At 39.6% G+C, this 26,794-nt stretch overlaps 1 protein-coding gene across 1 annotated transcript in view; it reads left to right on the top strand.

Moving 5' to 3' along the window:
• npc1.L (NPC intracellular cholesterol transporter 1 L homeolog) overlaps nucleotides 1–26,794 on the top strand; it is a 46,408-nt gene that overhangs the window by 3,765 nt on the left and 15,849 nt on the right. The window contains exons 2-15 of the mRNA XM_018267943.2: nucleotides 7,864–7,989; nucleotides 8,923–9,029; nucleotides 9,717–9,892; nucleotides 11,464–11,631; nucleotides 12,738–12,987; nucleotides 13,284–13,360; nucleotides 13,615–13,985; nucleotides 15,438–15,664; nucleotides 16,013–16,113; nucleotides 16,227–16,329; nucleotides 18,670–18,859; nucleotides 18,956–19,138; nucleotides 20,403–20,517; nucleotides 21,486–21,613. Coding sequence (XP_018123432.1) covers nucleotides 7,864–7,989; nucleotides 8,923–9,029; nucleotides 9,717–9,892; nucleotides 11,464–11,631; nucleotides 12,738–12,987; nucleotides 13,284–13,360; nucleotides 13,615–13,985; nucleotides 15,438–15,664; nucleotides 16,013–16,113; nucleotides 16,227–16,329; nucleotides 18,670–18,859; nucleotides 18,956–19,138; nucleotides 20,403–20,517; nucleotides 21,486–21,613 — 2,322 coding nt within the window. The remainder of the gene's footprint in view (nucleotides 1–7,863; nucleotides 7,990–8,922; nucleotides 9,030–9,716; nucleotides 9,893–11,463; nucleotides 11,632–12,737; nucleotides 12,988–13,283; nucleotides 13,361–13,614; nucleotides 13,986–15,437; nucleotides 15,665–16,012; nucleotides 16,114–16,226; nucleotides 16,330–18,669; nucleotides 18,860–18,955; nucleotides 19,139–20,402; nucleotides 20,518–21,485; nucleotides 21,614–26,794) is intronic.

Here is a 26,794-nt window from a genome sequence, read left to right as displayed (position 1 = left end):
TTACATTTGGATTTACATTTGTTTATAATTTGTTAGGCTATACTGTGATATTGGAAAATGGAGGGGTTAATTGGGTCACAGGTTTGTGTCACATTTTATATAGGGTATGTCATAAATCTTTTACACCGCATGAGTGTTGCATATAATCAAGTCAAGTGGATTTTATTGTCATTTCAGCCATATACAGTAAATACAGTACATAGAAACGAAATGGCGTTCCTCCAGAACCCCCTGCTGCTATACAACAACTCTAGTACACAGTCATGCTGGGCAAAGTGGACATTTCAGTTCAGTCCTTGGGAGTTGAGATACCTGATGGCTTGTGGAAATAGACTGTTTAATGAAGTGGTGTCCCCCAAAAGCTTGTGCTGAGATTCTGCCACAATAAATAATTCAACTATAACACACTTTGTGCCATAACCCTTGCACATCTCATAATTTAGTCCAATGATGTCAGAGATGGGCAGGTCAGATTTAATGGGGTGGCTCGCCTTTAAGTTAACTTTAGTATGTGTTAGAATGGCTAACTCTAAGCAACTTTTCAATTGGTCTTCGTTATTCATTTGTTTTAGTTTTTTTTTATGATTTGCCATTTTCTTCTGACTTTTTTCAGCTTTTAAATGGGGATCACTTATCTCATCTAAAAAAACAAATGCTCTGTAAGGCTACACATGTATTGTTATTTCTACTTTTTTTTTTTTTTTACTCCTCTTTCTATTCAGGCCTATTCATATTCCAGTCCCTTATTGAAATCAGTGCATGGTTGCTAGGGTAATAGGGACACTCTTATGTCATAATTCACTTCTAATGTACTGTTGGCCAGCATTGGTAAACATTTTGTGTTTGCTTCAGAAATACAACAATATTTTATATAAATAAGCTGCTGTGTAGCCATGGGACAGCCATTCAAAAGCTGAAAAAGGAGAAAAGGCCCAGGTTTACATAGTAGTTAATAGTAAGCTCTGTAGAATGCAATGGGAGCTTTTTTGTTAATGATTGTGTAGCCTGTGCCTTTTCTCCTTTTTTCAAACTGAATGGCTGCCCCCATTGCTACACAGCAGCTTGTTTATATGAACTAAAGTAGTGTTTCTGAAGCAAACACACCAGTTTTACCAGTGCAGGGCAACAGTATACCATTTTTTAATTACTTTAAAATACTTTTTGGTGTTACTGTTCCTTTAAGGTCAGTGTGGCTTGACTATTTGTCAACTCATGAATCAGTTTTAGAGTTGTACTATGGCTTCCTTTCATAAATTCCATTAGTCATAGTTTTTTCCTGTTACATATCAGATTAAAACATTATTTTTATGGCCAAATTGTATTTCTATATATCTTTTCATGCTTATTTTTAATCATAGCACTGTAGAGAGCTGAAATACTGGAGTTGTTTGTAACTCACAGTGAACTGTAAGAGACAATTCAGAGGCTGGAAGGAAATGAATATATTTATCCCATCTGAGAGTCATGTGCTACACAGTCACTGCTGACTTTCAAACATTTGGCTTCTGTAATATAATGAGTAACTGTTTCTTTCTCACTCTTTCCCTATGTGTGTGTGTATATGTGTGTATATATATATATATATATATATATATATATATATATATATATATATATATATATATATATATATATATATATAAGTTCATGCACAGGTATGCAAACAGTTGGGCAACATAAGTAGAACATTTTTTTTTTAGGTTGTGCAGTGTGAGCTATTTACAGTGCAAGTCATAAACTTTAGTAATTTTTATACAATGCTAACCTTTTCTGCAGGTCTTTACAGAGATTTTACTTCATTTCAGTCACTGCCCTAGGGAAGTTGACAAACACACAATCTCACACAAAAAAGACGCGCGTCAAAATTTTGACGCCCATAGACTCTAATGGGCATTGGTGACATTTCGCCAGTGGTTTTAGCGAAACAGGACTTATTTCGCCCATGCCTACTCCCCAATCTCCTTTGCAGTACACCTCAGTAATTCAAATATTATATTTTACAGTAGGAGTACTTTTAATATGATGTAGAGAGTGATATTCTGAGACCATTTTCATTTTTATTTGTGGTTTTTCAGTTATTTAGCTTTTTATTCTGCAGCTCTCCAGTTTGCAATTTCAGTCTAAAATACCCTAGCAGCCATGCATTGATTTGAATGACAGTGGAATATGAATAACAGAGGGCCTGAATAGAAAGATGCTTAATAAAAAGTACCAATAATAACTAAAAAGTTGACTTAAGGGTGAACCACCCTTGTACAGAACCAAAAAAAAAGTTAGCCAAGTTTCAGGCCTGTTGAGAAACAGTGTGAATGGTGCCGGATGGCCAAGGTCGCTGAAGCTGAGATTGCGATTTTTACTTTGGTTACAGAACCACAAGGTTTCTGTTTTTTTGCAGCTGATAACCTTGATGAGAGCATAACCGTTTATTTAATGTGTGGGTTAATAACAGTGATGTGTTTCATATTGCGTCATTCTATAAAAAAAGGCCAAGGGTGGAGTTCTTATCTTGGACTGTGAATTAAACTCTGCTTGATATCATTAGCAGCCATGCTCGTTTTTGAGACTGACTGCTTGAAACAGTGTTGAGAGAAAGAAGCCTTTGTAGTTTCTGGAATGCAGCTTCCCACTATTTTCATGGTTCTCAAAAAGAATATGTGTCTCATCTTGATTCTTCATATCACATGCCTTCTGTTTATCCTTTGCGGCATGTGGAAAAGGGCATGGCTTTGGGGGAGAAGTGACGTTATTAATTATTTTAAGGACAGTTACAAACCAGGGGATTTATCAGCTAAACATTCCATAGCGGGTGGTATATATTGTTAGGGGTATATTTATCAAAGAGTGAAGTTAATAGTGAAGTTACGCCACTAGAGTGAAATTCCGCCACTCCTCCATTCATTTCTATGGGATTTTTATAGGCATATTTATCAAAGGGTGAACTTTCACTTTCACCCATTGATAAATACGCCTTTCAAATGAATAGAAATGAATTAAGAGCTGCGGAATTTCACTCTAGTGGCGGAACTTCACTCTTTGATAAATTTATATATAAAGTTATCAAAGGTCAAATTTTAGTGCTTTGTGAGCTTTTTTTTCAGACCTCAAATGAACTCCCAAAAAACTCGAATGTAAAAAGCTTGAATCAGTGTAGTCGGGGTGAAAAACTCGAATACTTGCATTGATCGAGTTTTCGGCAGAAAAAAAAACCTCAAATCGCTAGGATAGTTGTATATATTGTGAATGACCTGTAACAAGTGGTTCCTTGTGTCAGGACTAAATCCATAAATTACTGTACATTTTGCTCTTATTACTCTTGGTCAGAAGCTTTTGGTTTTTGTCTCCGGGGTTTTCTAAAACAAGATGTGTGTTGTGTTTGCATTCACATATACTTTGAGGCTTCTGCTTGTTGTTTGCTAAACAAAGGCTTCACTGTCTTTTCGGGGCAATGCCAATTATGCTGTGAACGTGAACTGTAATTGTCGCAATGCCTCTCGTGCTCAAAGCAGGGCAGCAGCTAAACAATTCTGCTCCACTTCCACTTTTATCATTTTAGTGATGTACAAACCAAGAATGCTGTCATTAAAGGGAAGTGTACCCTAATAACCCAGAGGCCAGATTTGTTATTGTAAGGGAATGTTATGGCTCTCATGCTGCCCATTGGCTTCATTTAAAATTCATTCTTTATAGTTATTTACCCATTTTACATGTCTTTTTTTTTTTTTTTTTTTTTTTTTTTATTGGAGTAGCTGTGTCAAAATATTAAACATAATAATGTTCTAGAATACAACACTGTCCGGTCTAGTTACTTTAAGGCCAGTTTACTTCAGGGCATGATTGTTGGGTGTCCCACATGCATGTTTCATAATAATGTGAGGAAGTGGTGTATGAACCATGAAACCCATGACATACATCTTAAACTACTCTGTTCTTGGACATTTATGTCTGTTTTTAGGGCAGTACAATAGCGTTTGGTTGTAAACATGCACATGGAACACTTAATATTGTTGCTTTTAACTGACCCTGCAGCACAAAAAGTGTCACATAACAATCATTCACTTTCATTTTGTCACAAATCGTGTCTAAGAAGGCTTATTAAAGTATCAGTTAGCAAATATACCGTAAGTCGTTTACTGTGCTGTTTTATGGAGGTCTGTTTCAGATTTTTGATATGAAAGTGTGGCTAAGGCAGAGCAAACAAAACCACTAACCTTTATAACATGAAACTGGAAAGAGAAGTTATGTGACAGTAAAAGCTCTGCTTCTCCATGCTGGTAACCTAAGATTTGGCTTTAGACCAAATTAATTTGAGCGTTGTAGTAGCTACATCTAACATCAAAATATATTATGTTCTGACCACAAAATACACAGATGCAGGTGAATCCTGCAAGGGACTGTATGTAGCAATGGTGTCTGAAGCAAATCACTTTACAGCATTTTATTTTCAATATCATATATTTCACTTACTGATAGGTGACAAGCTGGCATAAGCAATGTGTTTTGCATATTCCATTCTGAGCATTGAATTGGGAGTTCAGAGTACATATTCATGCACTACAGGTTGCCTATAAAACATTACATGTTGTTGTGCCCGTAAATGTGCACTTGTATCATGCTGGGATGATTCATAGTTTTAGCTCCCAGTATCTGGATAAGAGTTGGACATTTAGTCCTTTAAAGGGCACCAGTTGTCAAAAATATTTTAATAGAGCCCGCAATCCAGTTGGGGGTAACAGTAGCTTTAATTGCCCCCCCCCCCTGGCAGCGATAGTCAGCTCCCAGTGCAAGTGGCCATTTCTGTCAGAACGCATGTGCATAACTTGCTTATGACTTCACACGCATGCAGGTTGCGGCATTCGCTCATTATGTGCATGTGTGTGCCCAAGCATGGCAGCTTGCACCAGGGGCACCTCCCGACACAGATGGACTAGCTATGGCCTGCACCTCTGGTTACAGATCATTTTTCGCAACAGGTCAACTTTAAGGGCCCGCAATTATTTCTGCACGACTGCAGGCAACAAATCTCCCAAAAATGCGTCTCCATTGGAAATAACTGAAAATGCTGGCAGTAAATCCAACATATTGAGAAGCTGCCCAAAGTTTCCTCCGGGCGACTTCAGAAGAACAAAGCAATGTGTTGGTTTTACCCCCAGGGGTTTCAATTATCTCCAATGGAGAGGTATTTTCGGGAGATTTGTTGCTGCAGTCTTGCATTTTTATCTCCGATGACAAATCTCCCCATCGGCAACACTGCCCTAAGAGTTCTCTGTGTCTCCATTTTGTTTTTGTTTACTGCTGTTATTGTGATAAAATTTCAGGCCTTGCTAGATCTGTTTATTTTCCATTGTGGGTGAACAGCCAGTGCTCTCTTTCAAGTAGCTGTCAGGCTGGGGATGTCATGTATATTAAGTGGCTTTTGCAGAAAAAAAACCTGAAAGCCTTCTTATAACAAAAAGTATTCACATGCTTCATGTTCTACACATAGAATACCCATAGCTTTCCCTGTAGCAAACTGTGTGTCCAGAAGCACTGGTTCATTAACAGGCATTCATCCAAACTTGCAGGCGGCCTGTTTTGATGTTTAGATCTCATTAGCAGATTAACGTGGTTTTAGGATGGGATTTTTGGATTAACTGAATGGAGGAGCCAGAGAGGTTAGAATGAGGAGTGCCAAGAAATTATATGAATGCTTGTTGAAAAGTTGGTTAGAATTCTATTTAATAAGGCAAAACTGTGTTTTTTTGGACTTACATCCCCTTTAAAAATTCTTTATCTTTTAGATTGCCCTTTAGTAGTGGAATATCAGTGTATTCTGCCACAGTTAATCTTTTATCAATTAATTAACATCCAAAATATTGGCAAGGATCCACAGAGAGCAGTGTACTCTCACTTGGTGTGGGGTCATACAGCTAAAGTAGCTGCTCCAGTTATAGTTATGTGCCTATATTAGGACAGCAGAAGAGTAGTTAGTCTGGGAAAAAAACAATATTTTTGGCAACTTGTTTAGCATGTCTCCAGATAAGCCGAGGATACTGCATTTTGCTGTGATTTACAAATACGTCCTGGAAAGCACACGGTGACACATCTCCTATGGTCTCCTGACTGTCACATGCCAGTGCTGCTGGCTCTCCAATTATCCCGTATTGAAAAAGCTACAGCACTCACAGCTCTGTACTCAGATCACTCTCTATTAAACGCTACATTATTTAAGTATTAAAGGGGTTGTTCAACTTCAAATTAACTTGTAGTATGATGTAGGGAGTGATATTCTGAGAATATCAATTCAATATGCAATTGATTTTCATTTTTTATTTGTGGTTTTTGAGTTATTTAGCTTTTTATTCAGCAGCTCTCCATTTTGCAATTTAACCAGTTCCGGGCCTAGGGTCCAAATTACCTTAGCAACCATGCATTGATTTGAATTTGAGAAAGGAATATGAATAGGAGAGGACTGAATATAAAGATGAGTTATAACAAGTAGCAATAACAATACATTTGTAACCTTACAGAACATTTGTTTTGTAGATGGGCTCAGTGACCCCATGTGAGAGCTGGAAAGAATCAGAAGAAGAAAGCAAATAATTCAAAAACTCTCTAAATAATAAAATAAAATAAGCAAATTCGTCATTCTACAACATACTAAAAGTTAACTTGAGGGTGAACCACGCACCTTTTTCATACTTCATATATTGAACATGGAGTTACTGTTGTGCACAAGAACAGTCAAGGACAGAAGCTTTCCTTTCCCACTTGTGTCCTGCATGCACATTGCTACTTATTTCTGTGGCTACCATGTAGTAGCATTTTCTTTAATCTAAACCACAAATAGAAGTGCCACTTATCTGACAGCGGTGTTATGCTGGGCAGAATTTTTGATAGATGTCTTCCTTTGCGCTGATTTTGGGATATTTCATGATTGAATGCATGGATTAGCCAGGAGACACTTGTATTCAGGAAGGCAGCATTCACTCCTATTGCCTGTAGGGTGTGCTCGTCCAAATAATCTGGTGATCGTTTTTTGGGTTTGTTTTTAAACTTAAAGGGGTTGTTTACTTTCCAAACTTTTTTCAGTTCAGTTAGTTTCACCAGAAATAAAGATTTTTTCCAATTACTTTCTATTTTCTATGTGTGAATGTTCTTCTAATATCGAAGTGTAAATCTAATTTCTCACCTTCTAAAGCAGCTCTGGGGAGGGTGGGGGGTCGCTGACTCGCTAAACTGCTCTAAATGGAAACATTTAGTTGATACATTTGTTATATTTAGCCCTGCTGAGCAGAATCCCTAGGTTTCATTAAAGGCAGCTGTTAGAATTGATACAATAGTTGCTAATTCTCCAGAGAAGCTGCTGAGAAATGTATCAACTAAATGTTGCAAAACTTTAACAGTTCAGAATCTGCTCCTGAATTACTGAGCTGCCAGGCCACACCACAGACAGGAACATTAAATTTAAGATTTTTTTTAAAAATGGTAGAAAAGAAATAGCAAATATCTTTATTTCTGCTGAACAATCTGAAAACAATGCAACTGAAAAAAAGTGTTTGGAAGGTTAACATCCCCTTTAATTGAAATTAAAGTGACAGTATTCATAATTTTAAAGACCGCAGCAAAGTGCAACAAAAATGCTATCGGCAAAGAAGTTACTTCACAGTTAGTACCTAAACTCATTTACTTTGGTTTAATGAACAAATCGGAACTGTCTGGTAATGCCGGTAACTATATGTCTGTGTGTGTTTGTTATAGTCCTTAGGAGAGCTGGCAGCAAATTGGATTGTCTATATTACAGTTCTGAGGTTGTTTTGATTTCTGTTGCATTCTTTGCTCTATGAATACATTTCTTAATATACAAGAATCATTGTTTGTGTTTAGGTATCTTGCCAACACTGTGTCTGGTATGGGGAGTGTGGCAAATCATCAATAGAAGGTAAACGATTAAACTGCGCATACTCTGGGCCTCCTATCTCCCTGCCTGAGGAAGGACATGCACTGCTGCAGGTAAGTGTTGGGTTGCACACTTTGCACTGAGCATACCCCTTGGTAAGCAACACATATGAAATTGAGTTTAAAGGAACTGTTCAGTATAAAAATAAAAAATGGCTAAAAACTGGGTAAATAGATAGTTAGCCAAAAATGTAATGTATAAAGGATGGAGTGACTGGATGTCGAACAGAACACTACGCTTTGCGGTTCTCTTGATTTCCACTAATTGGTTACCAGGTAGTAACCAATCAGTGACTTGGGGGGGGGGCACATGGGTCATACCTGTTGCTTTTGAATGTGAGCTGCATGCTGAGGATCAATTGTAAACTCACTGAATAGTAATATCCCATGTGGCCTCCCTTCAAGTCGCTGACTTAACTCCGAGTTTGAGAGCTGAAGAGCAGGAAGTAGTGTTCTGTTATGTTAGCCATCCAGTCACTCCAGCCTTTATACATTACATTTTTGGCTAATGAACTATATTAGGCTGTGTAAAATAAAAAAAAAGTTTCTATTTACCCAGTTTTTATTTTTACACTGAACTGTTCCTTTAAAGCTTCAATGACACAAATGTACATAGTTTTGCTTTCAGATCCTGTTTTGAGCAAAATCAATTCCTCTATGTGCATATGTAACTACTAAAAACATACCAGAAATGAAACAACGTCTCAACTTTGACACAAAAATAAGTTTTGGCACTGATAGGCCATTGCTACTAAATGAACTCTGGTTTCCATAACCTGCAGCTCTGTTCCTTTGTAATCAATCAGAATACTTGGGACTTTATTGTGCAAGGAGCACATATACATAACAGAGCAAGTCTTCCACTGTGAATTCAGGTGCTAAAGACTTTTGTGCCCCCTCATTTTATGTGGTTTGGGTATATTTCTTATTCAGGAGTTATAAAAAAAAAAAGGACTTCATTTTTAATTGCAACTTGTTCTTTTGCAGCAACTTTGCCCATCACTTTCTTATGGAAATAACACTGTCTGCTGTGATGTCCAGCAACTCAACACCCTCAACAGCAATCTTCAGCTTCCTTTGCAGTTCCTTTCAAGGTAGGAACCTTTTATATGTCATGTTTGCTTGCAGGAATATAGGGTTTGTTTTTGTATTTTCAATATAGCAGATCTGCATTTACTAGATTTCCAGTAAATGCAGAGCTAAAGAAACAGTACAAAAGTGTGTTTTTTTGTTTTTTTATCGCAGATGAATTACGAGAATAAACGTATACACTGTGTAACAAAAGAGAGAAACAAAAAAAAATTTAAATCAGGAATGGGTAATTTGTTTAACATGTTAGAGTATTTTAGTATTTAGTATGTTAGTTTATTTTAGATGTCTTGCTGCATCTTTGTCATGATCATAAGCCTGACCAATGATGCTTCTAGCCATGTCTGAAGGTTTTGAGAACAAGATTGAGTTTTATTCTAAATTTCAAAAGGTTTTGTGGTGCAGCTGTAACAGTGACACTGGATTTATTTAGTGAGATGAAGTGAAAATGTATTAGCTAGAGTAGAGATAAGCAAATCATATGTCTAGCAGAAAATGCAGTTTTAGCTGAAATAACCCCTATACTGACCTGCTTGCATTCACTTTAACTGTGTACAACACGAGTTAACATTCTGTGCATTTTCTTATCATCCATACCCTATCAAAGCATTTTTTTAGTTCTCACAAATAATGTATGTATTAAATAAGGCAGTTTGGTAACTTATTAATGAAATACATTTGTTCCTTTTCAGATGCCCTTCTTGTTTTTATAATTTCATGACCATGTTTTGTGAGCTGACCTGCAGTCCCCGCCAGTCAGAGTTTCTGAATGTTACCAACACTGAACCATATGTCGACCCTAGCCCTCAAAGGGCAAATGAAAGCATTGTTGCCATGGAGTATTACATAGGAGAAAGATTCGCTAATGGTAAGTCATCTGGGTTTTGGTGTAACATTTAGATAACTGATGTTTACCCACATGCCCACATACTCCCAGTTAAAAAAAGTTTAAAGAGAAATATGCATGCCATTTTTGATGGGTGTATATGAAAAATGTTAATGTTTAAGGGCCTCTCTTCAAAATATTATTGTACACTGTCCAAACTGGAACCAGAGTATTAATGCTATACCCGATTTCTTCACGTGTTAATAACAGGAAGGCGGATCGATAAAGGGCAATTTTTGTGGGTTTTATTGGTTACATAAAAATATGGCTATGTTGTAATCATGTTACCAAACCACGTGACAAATTTACTATCTTGCATACACAGTATGTCCTGATAATAGGTTGTAGTTCACGGCGGGGTCACTCAAATAATTCCATTTCCATTGCCAACCCCTTCACCCTCTTAGAGATCCCTCCCGTGGAATGATTAGGTAGCCACACTCGTATTTGGTATATCGGTGACAAAATGCTGTTTTTAGTATATTCACTGTATATCACTGATGGTGGCAATGGAAAGATCTTTCAAACAGGTTGTTTGTTAGGTAGGCAATGGTAAGCTCTGTAAGTATGCTCTGCAAATTTAGGCCACTTGGGGCTTCCCAGTGAAGTCGGTGACACAAACCCTTAGCAGCCAACAAGAATCATGTACGTTGTAGCCCTTGCTATTATGAGTCAACCCACTTGAGTATTCAGATGGGATCACTCTGAGCACACCTTGCGTTAAAAAATACCTTGAAGTTCTCTTGAACAGTCTCTTGTGATAATGTGGAATTCCTTTAGTGCTGAAAGTTTTTTTGAGCTTTTGTGCATAGTTTTGTGGTATTGCTCTGTACAGGCCACATTAAAACTTATCAGGATTTTTATTTGTCATACAAATACTTATTAATTGGTGGCCTGCTGGTCCTCCAATACCTACTTCACCCATCCAACAGTTGCTGGATCTACTTTCTTTATAAAGTTGCACCCCTGTTGTTAAAGGTATGTCCGTATAATTCTATCTCTGGTAAATTCTGGCCTTCTGGCCTTTTATTTAAATATGACAATATGATGGCTAGGGGAGGTTATAATTCTGTAACTTGGCAAACTGAAACGGTGGCATATAAGGTAAGGCAAAATTAGCAGTTGTAGATGTTAATGTGCTTATTGGACAAAGCGTAAAAGGTATGGGTTTTAAGGGCTCTTCAAATGAGCATTCAGAGTACATGTATATAGACAGAAGGTTCAGTGTTAGCTGCGTGTACTTACCTTTTTATCTGGTTTGGGTATTTATAAAAAAAAATTTTATTCATTATTTTTTATATTCTAAGCAGCTGAAAGGTCTATAACATGCTAAAAGTTTATTTAAAGACACACTTCCCCTTTTTACGTAATTGCCAGCAATCACAGTTCTACATGGACTTGACATTTTAATCCTTCCAGCGCTGTTCTATTCTTCTCAGCATTCATTCTCCGTTGTTTGGCACACAAAATGTTTAATTTTTAGTGTTAAGTTGTGGCAACTGCAGTATTATTCCTATATTGCATCCAACATTCTTCTGCCTTTTCTTGCCCAGCGATGTACAATGCGTGCATGAATGTAGAAGCTCCCTCGAGTAATGTCAAGGCTTTGGCTTTGCTGTGTGGAAAGGATGTCAAGGACTGTAATGCTACTAATTGGATTCAGTACATGTTCAACAAAGATAATGGGCAGGTTCCTTTTACCATCACTCCTATCTTTTCAGGTGAGTTTTTTGAGCCTGGTTTCTCCACTGGAGCATTGTGTTTTTTATCACTATAGATCTGTGGTTTCTACACAGCCTGCTTGTTAGAAACTCATTACATGTTTCATGCTTGTATGATGGATGCCCACCCAAAACTCTTGCATAATGAAAGAAAATAGTTATTCTTCTAAGTGTCCCAATATACAATAATTAGAACATCTCAATGGTTTAGACGTTATTTGTAAATGTAATTGGTATTGAAAGCAGTTTCTGGCTGCTTATATTCTCTGCACTTATGATTCTCACTACAGAAGGGATAAACAAATACTGCCCTCAGTTGCAATTACAATTACCTTTCAGACCATTGAAAGTTTCTAATTTATGTTCACTGGAAAGTTGCTTTATTATATTTTCTATCATTATGCATAAAAAAGTTGCTGGGCTGAGCTCGCTTTTATTTTGGACACAATTGCCTGTGCAAGCCTACGTCTTCTGATTTGTTGCTTGTCTGCATGCAATGCCAATATACTGTGTGGGTCTCTGTCCCAGCTGAACTGCAAATACATTTAGTAGAAATGATGCAAGGGATCTTGGATAACTGGTAGTATGACAGGGATTTAATTGCTGTGTAGATAAAGTGTGTGTAAAGCTGCTGCAAAGCACTGCGTATCTTGACAGCGCTATATAAATAAATGATGATGATAACATGGGGCTGAATTTTGGCCTATTTATAAACGCAGACTCTGGCAATCTGACGGTCTGCGCTGGCTCTAATGCCTGCAACTAGAGGCACTGCATTGGCTTGGGTGCAGACACACAAATCAGATTTTGGCATGGAAACAGGTGAGTATGCATTTTAGGCCAAATTCTATTCCGTTTGTCTGCAACTAGGCCAACACAATGCAGGCCAAAAATCGGCCTCTTGGTAGTAGCCTTACAACATCTTGGCAGTAGCCTTACACACAAATTATCTACAGAGCAATTATTAAAGGCGATATCTTCAGCAACACCATTTGTAGGTGCTAGGTTTTTGTAGAATTGTGATTAAACTGTGGAAATACTTGTAAGTCAATGCTTCTGAATGTTCTCTGTGGAGAGCCTATTTACATCCTGTTTGTACTTTATAGATGATCCTGTGACTTCCATGCTTCCCATGAACAACGACACCAAGAGTTGCAATGAGTCCGTGGAAGACGACGGGGCTCCTTGCAGTTGTCAGGATTGTGCTCTTACTTGTGGCCCTGTGCCTCAGCCTCCATCACTGCCTCCTCCATGGCGTATCTTTGGCTTGGATGCTATGGCTGTCATTATGTGGATAGTTTATGTTGTGTTCTTACTACTCTTTTCTGCAGTCATTATTGGATCATGGTGTTACAGGTAATTAGGCCCTCTTATTCAGTTTTAGGGCAGACCAGGTTTTTCTTTACTCCACAAACATGGGTTGTTTTATTGAGTAATATACTGCATGGTTTAGCAAAAGAATAACATTGTATGGTAGCTCTGTAAATGCTTCAACAAGGCTCAAATATTCGGAAAGTAGAGCGATATGGATGCAGTACAAAAGCTTTTTTTAAATACTCTACTTCTTTTATCCTTATGAATCCTGGCAGATTTTTCTATGATTGGGTTGTTACCCTAATTCTTTTTCTAAGGATTTTTGTTTCCAATTACAGGAAAAAGAATATCGTCTCAGAATATGCTCCCATTGATAGCAATTTAGCATATTCTGTCAATTCCACTCCAATTGCAGGTATGTGTCTACATTTTAATTTAATTTTACTCTGTGTGGCAAAGACTCGTATCCGATTCATATATTTTAGAAATAAAGCACTGAATGAGTAGAATTACATCTCTGTTTTTGTGAATGGGGAAAATGCAACAGCTAACATGAAATATAGATGACATATAGTGTGTTTGTGTGTAAATATACCAAAAATACCTGTTCCATTAAATGTTTTTGAAATGTGTTGTTCTTGCTTACAAACTATCCTTGGCCTTTTTTAGGAGAGCCATCATGCTGTGATCGACTTGGTGAAAGACTTGAGAACTTTCTGCGGATTGGATTTACAAAATGGGGTTCATTTTGTGTTCGGAAACCATGGATCGTTATCTTTTTTTCTGTGCTTCTAATTGTAATATGTTGCTTTGGCCTCAAGTACATGAAGATTATTACTGATCCTGTTGAATTGTGGTCAGATCCTCACAGCCAGGCCCGACAAGAGAAGGAATATTTTGATTCTCACTTTGGCCCTTTCTTCCGCACTGAACAACTGATCATCACTGCGCCCAACAGTTCAGTGCACATTTACTCACCATATCCCTCTGGCAGTGATGTGCCCTTTGGCCCACCTCTAGCATTTGATATGCTTACTCAGGTAAGTGAGTAATGTTAAGGAGGAGATATTGTTCGTTAAAACGGTAACAACAAAATGTTTCAAATAACAGATGGGTGTTTAGAGAACAGGTGGCAGTAAATTAATGGATTGATGTTAATGTTTCAAATACCATTGACCATACAAAGTAAACAACCTTTCTTCTTTTCCTTACCTTGCCCCTTCACATTTTAAACATTAGAAAGAGATGATTTTTTTTTTATATGTATTGGGTAGCATAGTCAAGCAAAGATTCTACCATTTTGTTTTATCACAACCTGGCAGGCCCAGACGTTTATTTATTGGGCTGGTGTAGGGCATTGTTTGTGCCTCGGATTACTTGATTTGCTAGAGCAAAGACCTGTAACTTGGGCACTATGTGCACTTCAGTTCCATTTCCATAACATAATCGGTACAGCAGCACAGCTGCAAATATGGCACTTTCTGTGCGGTTATCTGTCAATGTGATAAGACTGTACCAAGTCAATGTAGCTGAGAGTTCTGTATATGTGCCTATTGATGCTAGGGGCTTTGTACTTAAAGGAACAGTAATATCAAAAAACAAGTGTTTAAAAGCAATAAAATATAATGCAGCTTTGCCCTGCACTGGTAGAACTTGTGTTTGCTTCAGAAACACTACTATTGGTTATATAAATAAGCTGCTGTGTAGCAATGGGGGCAGCCATTCAAAAGAGAAAAGGCTCAGGTTACACAGCAGATAACAGATGAGCTCTGTATAACAATGGTATTATCTGTTCTCCACTATTTAACCTGTGCCATATAGCCTTTTTCAAATTTCCGCCATTGCTGCACAGCAGTTTGATTATATTAACTATAGTAGTGTTTAAGAAGCAAATACACCAGTTTTACCAGTGCAGGGTAACAATACATGTTATTGTCATTACTTTAAAACACTTTCATTTGTTGGTGTTACTGTTCCTTTAATGCTTGCTGGTGTCAGCCATTAATTACAGGACTCCCTTGCACTTTCAGCCAACAGCCAACCGTGCATCAGATTAAGAATTTGCAAGTCTGCAGCTCATTCTCCACAGGTTGTTGTTTCAGATACAATTGCTACATGCCTGGGCCTGTAATTTACGGCCCCTTTATGCTCATCCGCTTGTACCTGGTTATTGAGCCTTTGCATATTCATGTTTTCCATTTTAAAGATCAAACACTTGTATTGGTGTTTGCAGATGTTTAGCACATCACAGACCTAAGTTATTATACACACTGACTTTGAGCTGCCAAATTGCTTTCTCTGCTTTTTTAAAGTTACATATTACCTTAAACATTGGCCACATTGAGTAAATTATCATGAACATGGTAGAATGCCAAGTAAAATGTATTGTACTAAACTCCCTTTTTATTTTTAATTTTTTTTTTTTTTTTTGCTCAATAATATTTTCTTGAAGATCCTATGTCCCTTTGAAATGTTTGTTGTTTTTTTATCAGGTCTTGGAGCTGCAAGATGGGATTGAAAACCTAAAAGCCTATTACAATAATGAGACTGTAATGTTAAAAGACATCTGTTTGGCTCCATTGGCCCCGTACAACAACAACTGCACAATTTTCAGTGTGCTCAACTATTTCCAGAATAGCTTCTCTGTGTTGAATCATTCCATACAGGATGATTTCTATGTTTATGCTGATTACCACACTCACTTCTTATATTGTGTGCGGTAAGTTGGTCCTTTTAAGCAGTAAGATACAACTCTTTCTTTATTTGTAGTAGAATACCTGTACGGCTACATTGAGAATTGCTAAAGGTTTTAGTGAGCTTTTGAAATGAATGTAATTTTCTTAGGACATGGAAAAATAATGGGTTATTTGTGTCTTCTGGGAGCTGATTGCTCATGCTTTGCTGACCAATGTACATGCATTTGATTGGATCAAGGAGGGCATGAATTAAAAGTAAATTACAGAAAATTATGCAAAATGAAAATGATATTATTGGGTCTATTTATTATAGCTCACACCTCATACTCTACTATTTACCCTGATTAGCCTTCTCTTGTGAATTACTTTAGATCCCCAGCATCTTTGAATGACACATCAGTACTCCATGATCCCTGTCTGGGTACATTTGGTGGTCCCATCTTTCCATGGCTGGTGCTTGGAGGATATGATGGTAAGCTTCCCATAACAGAACTGCTCAGTTGCCTTTGATCTGCAAAATCTTAGTGTACTTTTTAATTTAACTACATATTTCAAAAGTTTTTTTTTTTTTTTTTTTTCTTGCAGATGAAAATTATAACAATGCCACTGCCCTGGTTGTGACCTTTCCCGTGATTAATTTCAGCAATGACACAGAAAAATTGAACAGAGCAAAGGCTTGGGAGTTGGAGTAAGTTACTGTTTACTAATAGTTTTATCTTTAAAGTGTAACTGCAGGATGGCATGTACGATAAAATGTACACTCAAACAAATTACAGTTGTTACTTGTGTTCATTAGTGCCACAGCTTATTAGGGGTGAAATCTATTACTATGTTCGTGTATGCCATCCGTGTAACACTTGCTGCCCATCCAGTCTGTGGGCCAATTGGGTGAAGAGTGCATCCAGTTGCCCTGTGTTTTGCTGCCTTAACCCATCGAGGGGCATCTTCTCTGTTATGAGCTTATTTTGTTAGAATAATCAGCAGAAACATTTTAAGTATCAAAATACACAAAAATTAGGGTACAATGAAAGTGAGACTGATCTGACCTAGTTAGCTACAAACTAACTCCAAAAGAGAGAGAGAGAGGTTTGATCAAGGCACATTCCCTGGTCCCATGTTAACTGCTGGTCATTTTTTCATAGGCTGGGACGTTCCTGCATAGTAGCATTTCTTGGGTTAAGTGTCTCCTGACCAGGGGACAGGTCTCAAAATAACGCCTTTTCTTTGAATTCAAAGAATAGACAGAATACACGTTCTGCATAAGTTCTATTCATTTGTTGATAAAAGGTGTGTTTATATAGTGGTGTATTTTCCTTTAAAGGTGAACTAAACCCTAAAAATGAATAAGGCTAAAAATGTTATGTTTTATATAGTGAACTTATTGCACCAGCCTAAATTTTCAGCTTGTCAATAGCAGCAATGATCCAGGACTTCAAACTTGTCACAGGGGGTAATCATCTTGGAAAGTGTCTGTGACACTCACATGCTCAGTGGGCTCTGAGCAGCTGTTGAGAAGCTAAGCTTAGGGGTTGTCGCAAATTATCAAGCAGAAAATTAGGTTGGCCTGTCATATAAGATGATGCTAAAGGGCTGATTATTAAATTCTGATGCTAGTTGCACTGGTTTATGTGCTCCTGTGTAGTAATTATCCATATTAATTACTGATCATCCTTATATTATGACATTTCTATTCTATGTGTACTGTATATTGTTAGTGGGTCCCGAAGCTCAGTAAGTGACAGCAGCACAGAGCATGTGCAGTGAATCAGCAGAAAAGAAGATGGGGAGCTACTGGGGCATCTTTGGAGACACAGCTCTTTACTGCTAAAGGGATTTGGTTGCCTTGGGCTGGTACAGAAGCCCAAAACATAATGTACAACATTTCTAGCTACTTCTTTAGTTTAACTTTCTTTGTCCTTTAAATGCATAAAATTCACTTTCATGTTTTTCTGTTACTTCACTTTTGACAAAGCTAGTAAATTATTACAGTAACCCCCTTAGATTTAAGGGCAGCCCTAAAAATAGTGTTTAGTTCAAGAACATAATGATTGTGAGGAAATCGCATATCTAAGCTTTCAAGGTTAGTGCAAACAACAATTTCAGATAAGAGCTGAACTGCCTATTGGACTTTGGGTTTGTTGTATTTACCTTTTACTGTGAACATACAAGACTGTGCCACAGGCTTCAATACATTTGTTTTGCATAATGTGTTTTTCTTTATGGGGATATTTTTTCCTCTCACTTTGGGTGGTGGCAGACGGGGACATTGGTCACCCAACGACAGATCTCCTCTACTGCAGGTGACTAATCTCCGTGTCTGCCACCACCCTTAATTGCATGGCAAGTAGGATGCTGTAAGTGATGCAATTTAAAGCACCCTAACCTTTGCCCAAGCGTCTGAAAATTACCCTTGTGGACTACATTTCAAGTTTACTGTCTGATTTGCCATTGTCCTCATGAAATAGCATTTTTTTTTTCTTACCAGTGCTATTTCTAGAATATGTTTACTATTACGAAAATTATGCCTGAAATATTAGCTTTTTTAAAAAATAACATAGCCTTCATTTTAACTGGTTACCAAAGACTGCTTTACAGGTTTGGACTGAGAATTAAAATAGGCCCTGCCATTTCAGGTACACAGAGGCCCAAACAGCCCACAAAGAGACCCAAACAGTCCCCCCACCAGCCCACTAAGGTGTGACTTTCTATGACACCTCAGAGCTCATCTGGCATTTGCCAGAACCCACAGTTTGCCAGTCTGGGCCTGCTGCATTCCCGGAAAGTAGGAAGCACATTGATGGATTGTGGATGTTTAAGGACAAGGCAACCCAAAGTCATAACATACAGTATCTTGCTTGGGCTGATGTATGCACCCTCCTTCATGCTGACATACTGAGGATTCTCATTGTAACAGCCCAACAGCACCCCATTGTATGGAGGAGGTTTAGAACGGGGTTTCTAGTAAAATACACTGTACCATGTTCCTGGTTTTTAAATATGTTCACTTATGTCCCATATTTTTTTTTAGGTTCATCAAATTTGTGGAAAACTATAGCAATCCCAATCTGTCTATTTCATTCTCTGCCGAGAGAAGCATCGAAGATGAGATAAACCGTGAAAGCAAAAGTGATGTTACTACGGTTGTTATCAGCTATGCATTAATGTTTGTCTATATATCCTTGGCTCTGGGTCAGATTGGCGACTGCAGTAGGATCTTGGTAGGTTGTGTTTAATTGCAGCAGCCCTGTTCCTGCAAAGAATGCCAATAAAAATCTCCCATTGGGTTCAATGACTTTGTTTCTGTGATCTAACAGGTGGACTCTAAGGTCTCGCTGGGAGTTGCTGGCATTCTGATTGTGCTCAGTTCAGTAGCCTGCTCTCTGGGCATCTTTAGCTATGCTGGTGTGTCACTCACTCTTATTGTCATCGAGGTGATCCCATTTCTGGTGCTAGCTGTTGGAGTAGACAATATATACATTATTGTGCAGAGATATCAGGTAACATTTTATTGTATTTATAGTTCTGTTTTTTAAGACCATTACTACATTTTATTGTGGCCATTTTATATTATTATCCAAAGTGCTTGGGAACCATAAAGTATACTGTACTGTTTTATTAATACACAGAAAAGGGGAATTACTTTTAAAAAAAAATGTTGATTTATTTGCTTAAAATGTACTCTATGGGTGTCGCAACACTTTCTGCTTATTAGTTTTCCAGATTAGCAATCTATCTCTATCATCTCTGTCTCTATCATCGCTTTATCTATCTGTGTCTCTCTTCTGCTTTTCTCTTGTGTATTTTGCTGTACCGGTCTCAGCTGGAGTTTAATACAACTTCTTTAGTTATAAATGATATATATATTTGCACATATAATAAGATTTATATAAACAGGAATTCACATACATACATTTCAGCATCTGACAGGTTACATCACAGCTATTATATCATTGTGAGGCCTTAATGTCCGATTCCAAACCCATTACCTGATATGACGCTGTATCCTATTTGTAAACATATGGACTTACTATTATATGAATATGTATTTGTATATAAAAACATGAGCTAAACAAACTGCAGTGTAATATACTAGAAGTTGTTGGGTTATTATGGTCTCTATAATGCAAAACCAGTAAAAGTTGTGAAGAATTCATGTGGCTTGACTATATATTCACAAAATAAATGGCTTTCAGTGCTGGTGTATTATTGTAAAACGATGATAATTGGGTCCAGACTTCACCAGTTCATGCAGAAGCATATTATGTAATAAATATTTTGGTGTACAGTTTTAATCAAGTATAGAGAAAAGATAACAAAGAAAAAATTGAGCAAGAAAGAAAGAAATAGAACCTTGCCCTGAATTGTTAACCATCCAGGGGATGGTAACTGGACATGCCTTACATTTTTATGCCACTTTCTCATGCCAAGGGCTTCTTTCTTTTCTTATTGGGCAGTGATCCTTTGTGCTTTGTTGGTTGGTTAGGCTTGACTAGCTCCAAGGGTATTTTTAGACATGCCAGCCCCATCAGAGGCATTTAAAGATGCAGCATCTGCCTGTCAATGCACACATAGGACAGACTTTGGACAGAAAATGTACAGCAGAAATCAACCAGGTATGTGCACTAACAGGCAGATGCTGTGCTGCTGGAACACAGGACAGGTATGTATACCATTGCAGATAATCATGTAAGATTAACCTAAATTTTTCTGTTTGATTTGTTTTTTGAAGAATTATCTAAAGTTTTGTTTCATTTTGTACAGAGAGATGAGCGCCTTCATGACGAGACTCTGGACCAGCAGATTGGCAGAATTCTGGGAGATGTTGCTCCAAGTATATTTCTGTCCGCTTTCGCTGAAACCGTTGCATTTTTTCTAGGTAATGCTCAGTAACTATAGCACAAAGTGTGCTGAAATACTGAGAATAGAAGCAGTTCCACTGACATGATAAGAAGTTAGTTTACAATGGAGTATTATTTTCTTGATTTTTTTTTTTTAATTTGCTCCCCAATGGAATTGTTATATTGCAGCAGGATATGCATGCTTTCCATTGTGAAACATGTCTTTGCCAGATGTGACATATTAAATTACAATTCTGCAGATACTGTAGTTAAATATTATTTTCAGGATAAGCCTACAGGTTTTAAACTGAATATTTATAAAATCTGTGAATGAGTTTTTTCCATACCCAGTATTTACCTGCAGGAAATGTTCTCTCTCATTTATTGTTCACTGTAAAAAAAAAAAAAAACCGAAGTCTGAGCAGGTGCTGCATTATGTAGGTCATGCAAAATTTGCATTACTTGAAACAACACGTGAGTGTTCAGCTTAGAGAGAACAGTACCTGCAGAGTCTCCCGAGGAATAATTAACAAACTACTCTAATTATACATTCACTTCTGTTGTGGTGAGTAGTAGGGGACTGGTATTATCAGCTACAGTTATCCCTGCCCTTTTTGCATACCGGTAATACTGCAGTAAAGTTCAGGTCTGCAGGCAGAAAAGAGGGGCTTGGGAATGCAGAAAACTTGCCTAGGCCAAATTGTGTGTTTATACTACAAAAATATAATTATTGGTAATTCTTACCAAGGATTTTTTTCCCAAGGGGCCCCTTTGATGCTGGAAGTCCAAGGCTAAATGCCCTCTCTCTGCTCTCTCTAAAAAAAAAAATCTAAAAGTCAGAGATTCCTCATCAGAAAATCCTAGCCTACAGTCCCCTTTCAAATCAGTTGCAAAAGTAACCCTGTATATGCCAAAACACTAATATTGTGAAGCAACTTGACAGACTAACTTTTAAATACCACCTAATAAAACTTTTTTCTTCATTCTGTGATTTATATTCTCTCAGGGGCATTGTCATCCATGCCAGCAGTGCGGACATTTTCACTCTTTGCCGGGATGGCTGTGTTTATAGACTTCCTTCTTCAGATCACCTGCTTTGTCAGCCTTCTTAGTCTGGACATCAGACGACAAGAGGTAAATTTTGTATTTTTTTTTTTATTTTTTTTTTGAAATTGTAAATGAACATAAAATAAATATTTCAAGAAGGACGATTACTAGTAATATCCAAAATGTATATTTCTCTTGCCTAGATTGGGGGACACAGGCACCATGGGGATGAAGATCCTGTTGCTTGGAGAAAGGACACTAAAAGGTTAAAGTGGCTCCTCCTCCTCCTGCTCTGGGCTTCATCCCCGCCTACCTCCTCAATCCTCAGTTTTCTTTTAGTGTCCTCAGAAGGAGGATGGACACTTCGTGGCTGGGAGCAATGGTACAGATTTATTCAGTATCATGCCACTACAAGGGGTCAGTGTTTCTCTTCCAGAACTCCTCCAGCCAAGGACTTCTGATCTGAAGATGCTCTATAGCCTTCCCGCTCTACGGAGGCTGCAGGCTGGGGAGCTCCCCCCACACTACCCTGGGCACTGGTTCCCGCTCTCCGGAGGCTGCACCAGTAGCCACGACGGAGGGTATATCTTTTATTGAGCATTCCTGGCTGGCACAAGGAGGTAAGTCAATTCCCTCCTCCCTCCCCCCATTACATGCTGCCTGTCAGCTCTGCAGAAAGGCATTTAGTTTCACTTTCACTGCTATTCTCTCACACAGATTTTCCTAGGCATTTAGTTTCACTTTCACTGCTATTCTCTGACAAAGATTTCCCTAGGCCAGGGATGTCCAAAAGGTAGATGGGATCTACCAGTAGACCTTTAGCTGGTCATCAGTAGATATAAAGACACTGTCAACACACAGTTTGTCTAAATCACCCTCCTGTTTCATGCTTTTTATTTGATATTTATGTTAAGGTTACAATTTACATTTTCTCATGAATCAATATTAAGTCATATTTTCCATGGAACAGAATTCTAACAATGCTTTTATATATGTAGATCATAATGGGACAACAGCACTAAAAGTAGTCCCCGCATTGGTAACTCAGTGCCATTCCCAGCGATCTTTCGCGCCACCATCTGGCGATGCGTCTATTTCATTGTGCACGAGTCGCTGCACACGCGCCTCACGGGCGCCATCTTACTAAGGTACCATACCAAAGCCCGGGAAACCTCTCTGGCGGCCATTTTGGATCCGCATCTCTCTCTCCAGTACTGAGCGTTTCCAGCCTCACTGTCTCTCACAGAGAAGAACAAGGTACCATTCCTTCCTACCTTGGTGAATAGGTAGTTACACTTCCCTTACTCTTTCTCTAGGGGATTAACACTTCCCTCTCTCTATGGGACCTACTGTGGGGTTTTTCACTACTTCCCTCTGTCTCCACAGATTGCACTCTAAGGGAGAAGTGGTTCACTCCTCTGGACTCTCCTAATATTCCCCAATATCTTACTTACTGGGTTGCACTACATAGTATAGCCATGACGGGCAGGGCAGATGACCAGTCCCTTCCCAAGCAGGCAACTGCATGTACCACCAATGCAATTTAGTATTTGGCATGGGCTACTTGCAGACCTAAATTTGCTAGTGTTTTGGCTGAGCCAATATGTGAAGCCTGTAAGACTGCAGCAGTCACTGCACAATTACAATCCCACACAGCCCTACCAGCCAGCTCTGCGACAGCTACGGCTAATCAAACGAGCTTGGATTCTGAATGGTGTGCGCTCTATCTCTAGCGGGTCTACAAAACCTAGCCAGAATTCCAGAGACTCTAGATACCGTCCTACAGCACCTATCTACAGAGCCTCACAGACCGGTCACTCAGCAGTCGGTCACAAAGCGACCTCCCCTTTCCCCACCTGTTTTGCCTGATGAACAGGAAAAGGCATTGGGAAGAGGGACAGATCCTATCCGCAGATGAATAGGATCAGGATACCCCTAGATCACAATGAGAGGTCGAGAGCCTGATTCAGGCACACCCCACCTTTAGCAAACCAATAACATTTTCAAGAGGCAAAAGAAGTCTTCTTGTGTCTTTCCAGCCTATGAACAGCTGGGCGACATTGTTAAAGCACAATGGAAAACGCCAGACCATAGAGTCCAATTTTCCATCGCTTTACTCAAACTTATCCTTTTACTTTACAGACCTTGGTCTTCACCCCCAGCAGTGGACCCACCCGTCTCTAAATTGTCAAAGACCACCACCATTCCAGTAGTCGATGCGGCTTCCTTTAACGATCCTATCGACAAACGTCTTGAGGGTTTCTGCAAGTCGATTTTTACAGCAGCAGGCAGAACTCTCCGACCTATTATTGCCACCCCATGGGTATCCAGGTCACTGGAAGTTTGGGTGGAACAGGTGGCCCAACCTCTTTCTAGCTCCGATAGTGGACACAAATATATAAATTTGCGTAGCAGTCCTGGACGCGGCTAAGTCCATTGCAGCCAGACGTTTCCTTTGGCTAAAAAACTGGTCAACAGATCTTACCTTGAAGTGGTCTCTGCTTGGTCTCCCATTCTCGGGGGAAAAAAAAAAAACTTTTTGGTGCTGAACAGAGAAGGAAAATTCTCAAGCTACAGAGCCAGAGGTCCTAACATGAAAAGCAACAAGCTCCGACCCGCCCCAGATTCCAGTCAAGGCAGAGCACTTCTTGGTCAGGAAGCAGAGCAGCACCTAAGCCCGCACAGGACAAAACAGCCTCCGCATGAGGAGGTGCCCACCCCTGAAAGCTAAACCCTTTGGCGGACGCTTAAGTCACTTTCGGGAGGTTTGACGGCATAGAGTACTGGAACCCTGGGTCCTACAGATCATTTCTATCTCATAGAATTCGCTCAGCTACCTCCGAGGTGATTTTCCATCTCAAGGCTCCCTACCACAGAACCCAGGCACTCAGCTTTCCATGGGGTTCCAAACGCCCTGACTGCCTCCGCGGTAGTAATGGCGGTCCCTCAAAAGTAAAAGGGGCTTCGGTTTCTACTTAAACCTGTTTATAGTACCCAAAAAGGATGGATCTTTTCACCTGGTGCTAGACCTAAAGGCACTAAACGACCATGTAAAGAAGCACCACTTCAAGATGGAATCCATCCAGTCAGTCCTAATGTCCCTGGACACAGAGGATTTCAGGGCGGTGATCAACATCAAAGAGGCATACCTGCATGTCCCCATACATCCCAACCACCACTGGGTCCTTCACTTTTCAGTGGCAGGAGAACATTGGCAATCCCTGGCACTCCCCTTCAGACTATCCTCCGCGCAAAGGCTATTCACAAAGGTCATGGCTGCGGCTCTAGAGGACCTGCGACTGCAGGGAGTGAGTGTCGTACCATACCTGGACGACCAACTGGTAAAGGCCCGTTCCATGGCACTGGCCACAACTCATCTCCAGACACTAATGCTGTTAGGTTGGCAGATAAACTTCCAAAATTCTCGATTCATACCTTCCCAGAGTACTGAATATTTAGGGCTTGATCTAAATTCTTCATTGGGAAGAGCCTTCCTTCCCCAATCCAAGATCACCTCCATGCAGGGGCTCCTGCCATCTCTGCAAAAAATGGATCAGGTACCTTTAAGGTTGCCATGAGAGTGCTAGGGACTATAGTGTCATCCTGCGATTCCATATGCGCAGCTCCACACCAGAGCCATGCAGAGCCTTACTCCAACACCAGAGGAGGAACTGAGCGAACCTAAACTGCAGGATTCCCCTATCAGATCTAGTTTGAACCTCTATCAGTTGGTGGCTTTGACCAACAACACTTCCGTCAGGAAAACCCTTCCCCAATCACCAGTGGACAGTCATCACAACAGTTGCCAGTCTACAAGGTTGGGGAGAAGTATTGGGAGACCTAACCGTACAGGGACGTTGGTCACAGAAAGAACTACTCCCCATCAACATCCTGGAATTAAGAGCAATCTACCTGTCATTGCTCCAATGGTCAGGCAGACTTCAAGATCTACCTGTAAGAATACAGTCAGGCAATGTGACAGCGTTGGCTTACATCAACCACCAAGGAGGCACAAGGAGTCAAGCTGCCCTCGCAGAGGCACAGCAAATTCTTCTGTGGGTGTAAAACACGGTACCAGCTATCTCCGCAGTTCATATCCCTGGAGTGGGCAACTGGATAGCAGATTTTCTCAGCCGAGAGACCTTAGATCAGGGAGAGTGGAGCCTACACCCAGAGGTTTTTTCAACTGATTCTGGCAAGGTGGGGCACTCCGGAAGTAGACTTAATGGCATCCATTCTTCACAAGAAGCAATGACCCTCTGGCCCTAGCATGGACACACTGGTGGTTCCGTGGCAGTTTCACCTAGCATATGTCTTCCCACCACTGGCACTTCTGCCAAGTGTAATCAAGAAGGGTAGAAACAGTTGTAGTGGCACCCTACTGGCCACACCACACTTGCTTCGAAGAGCTCATAAGTTCATCAGTGGACGCACCATTCCACCTTCCAGACAGAATGGATCTGTTATCTCAGGGACTGATGCTCCACCTGAGTTCACCATGGCTGGATTTAACGGCATGACACTTGAAGCCATAATCCTAGCTAGATCAGGAGTTCCAAAAAAGGCCATACCGACCTTACTAAGGGCCAGAAAGCCCGTCTTCGGACGCATCTACCACAGGGTATGGAGGACATTCATATCCTGGTGTAAATCTAAAGCCAAAGACCCACAGTCCTGGGACGAAAGTAGCCTATTGTTATTCCTTCAGGAGGGTTTAGAAATAAGGGCTGGCACTCAGCTCACTGAATGTTCAGGTATCAGCCTTATCTATCCTTTTTCAGCAGCAGCAGCTTGCAATGCTGCCCAACATCAAGACCTTCCTACAGGGAGCATTGAGGATGATACCGCCATACCGTCATACAATCCCTCCCTGGGATCGCAATATGGTACCTTCTGTATTGCAGGAGCAACCGTTCGAGCCATTGGCTCAATTCCATTAACTCTGCTGACTTTTCAGGTAGTTTTCTATTAGCCATCACTTTGGCTAGACTAGTTTCAGAACTAGCAGCTCTATCTTGTCGTCCACCATTTTTGATTTTTTACAAGGACGAGGCGGTGTTGAGACCTACCTAGGATTCTTCCTAAGGAGTTCCATCTTAACCAGGACCTGGTGGTTTCTTTATTTTGTCCTGAACAAAAGACATATTTGGAACAGTTACATATGTAGATGTGGTTCGTTCTCTCAGAACATACACCAGGGCTACCAAGAGTAGAAGGAAGCTAGACAACCTCTTTGTCTTACCAGAAGGACCACGGAAAAGCCTTAAG

The sequence above is a fragment of the Xenopus laevis genome, chromosome 6L, assembly GCF_017654675.1.
Source record: "Xenopus laevis strain J_2021 chromosome 6L, Xenopus_laevis_v10.1, whole genome shotgun sequence".
In the NCBI taxonomy this organism is placed as follows: Eukaryota; Metazoa; Chordata; class Amphibia; order Anura; family Pipidae; genus Xenopus; species Xenopus laevis.
Note: the sequence above shows the minus strand (reverse complement) of the source record. Positions and strands in the feature narration are given on the sequence as shown.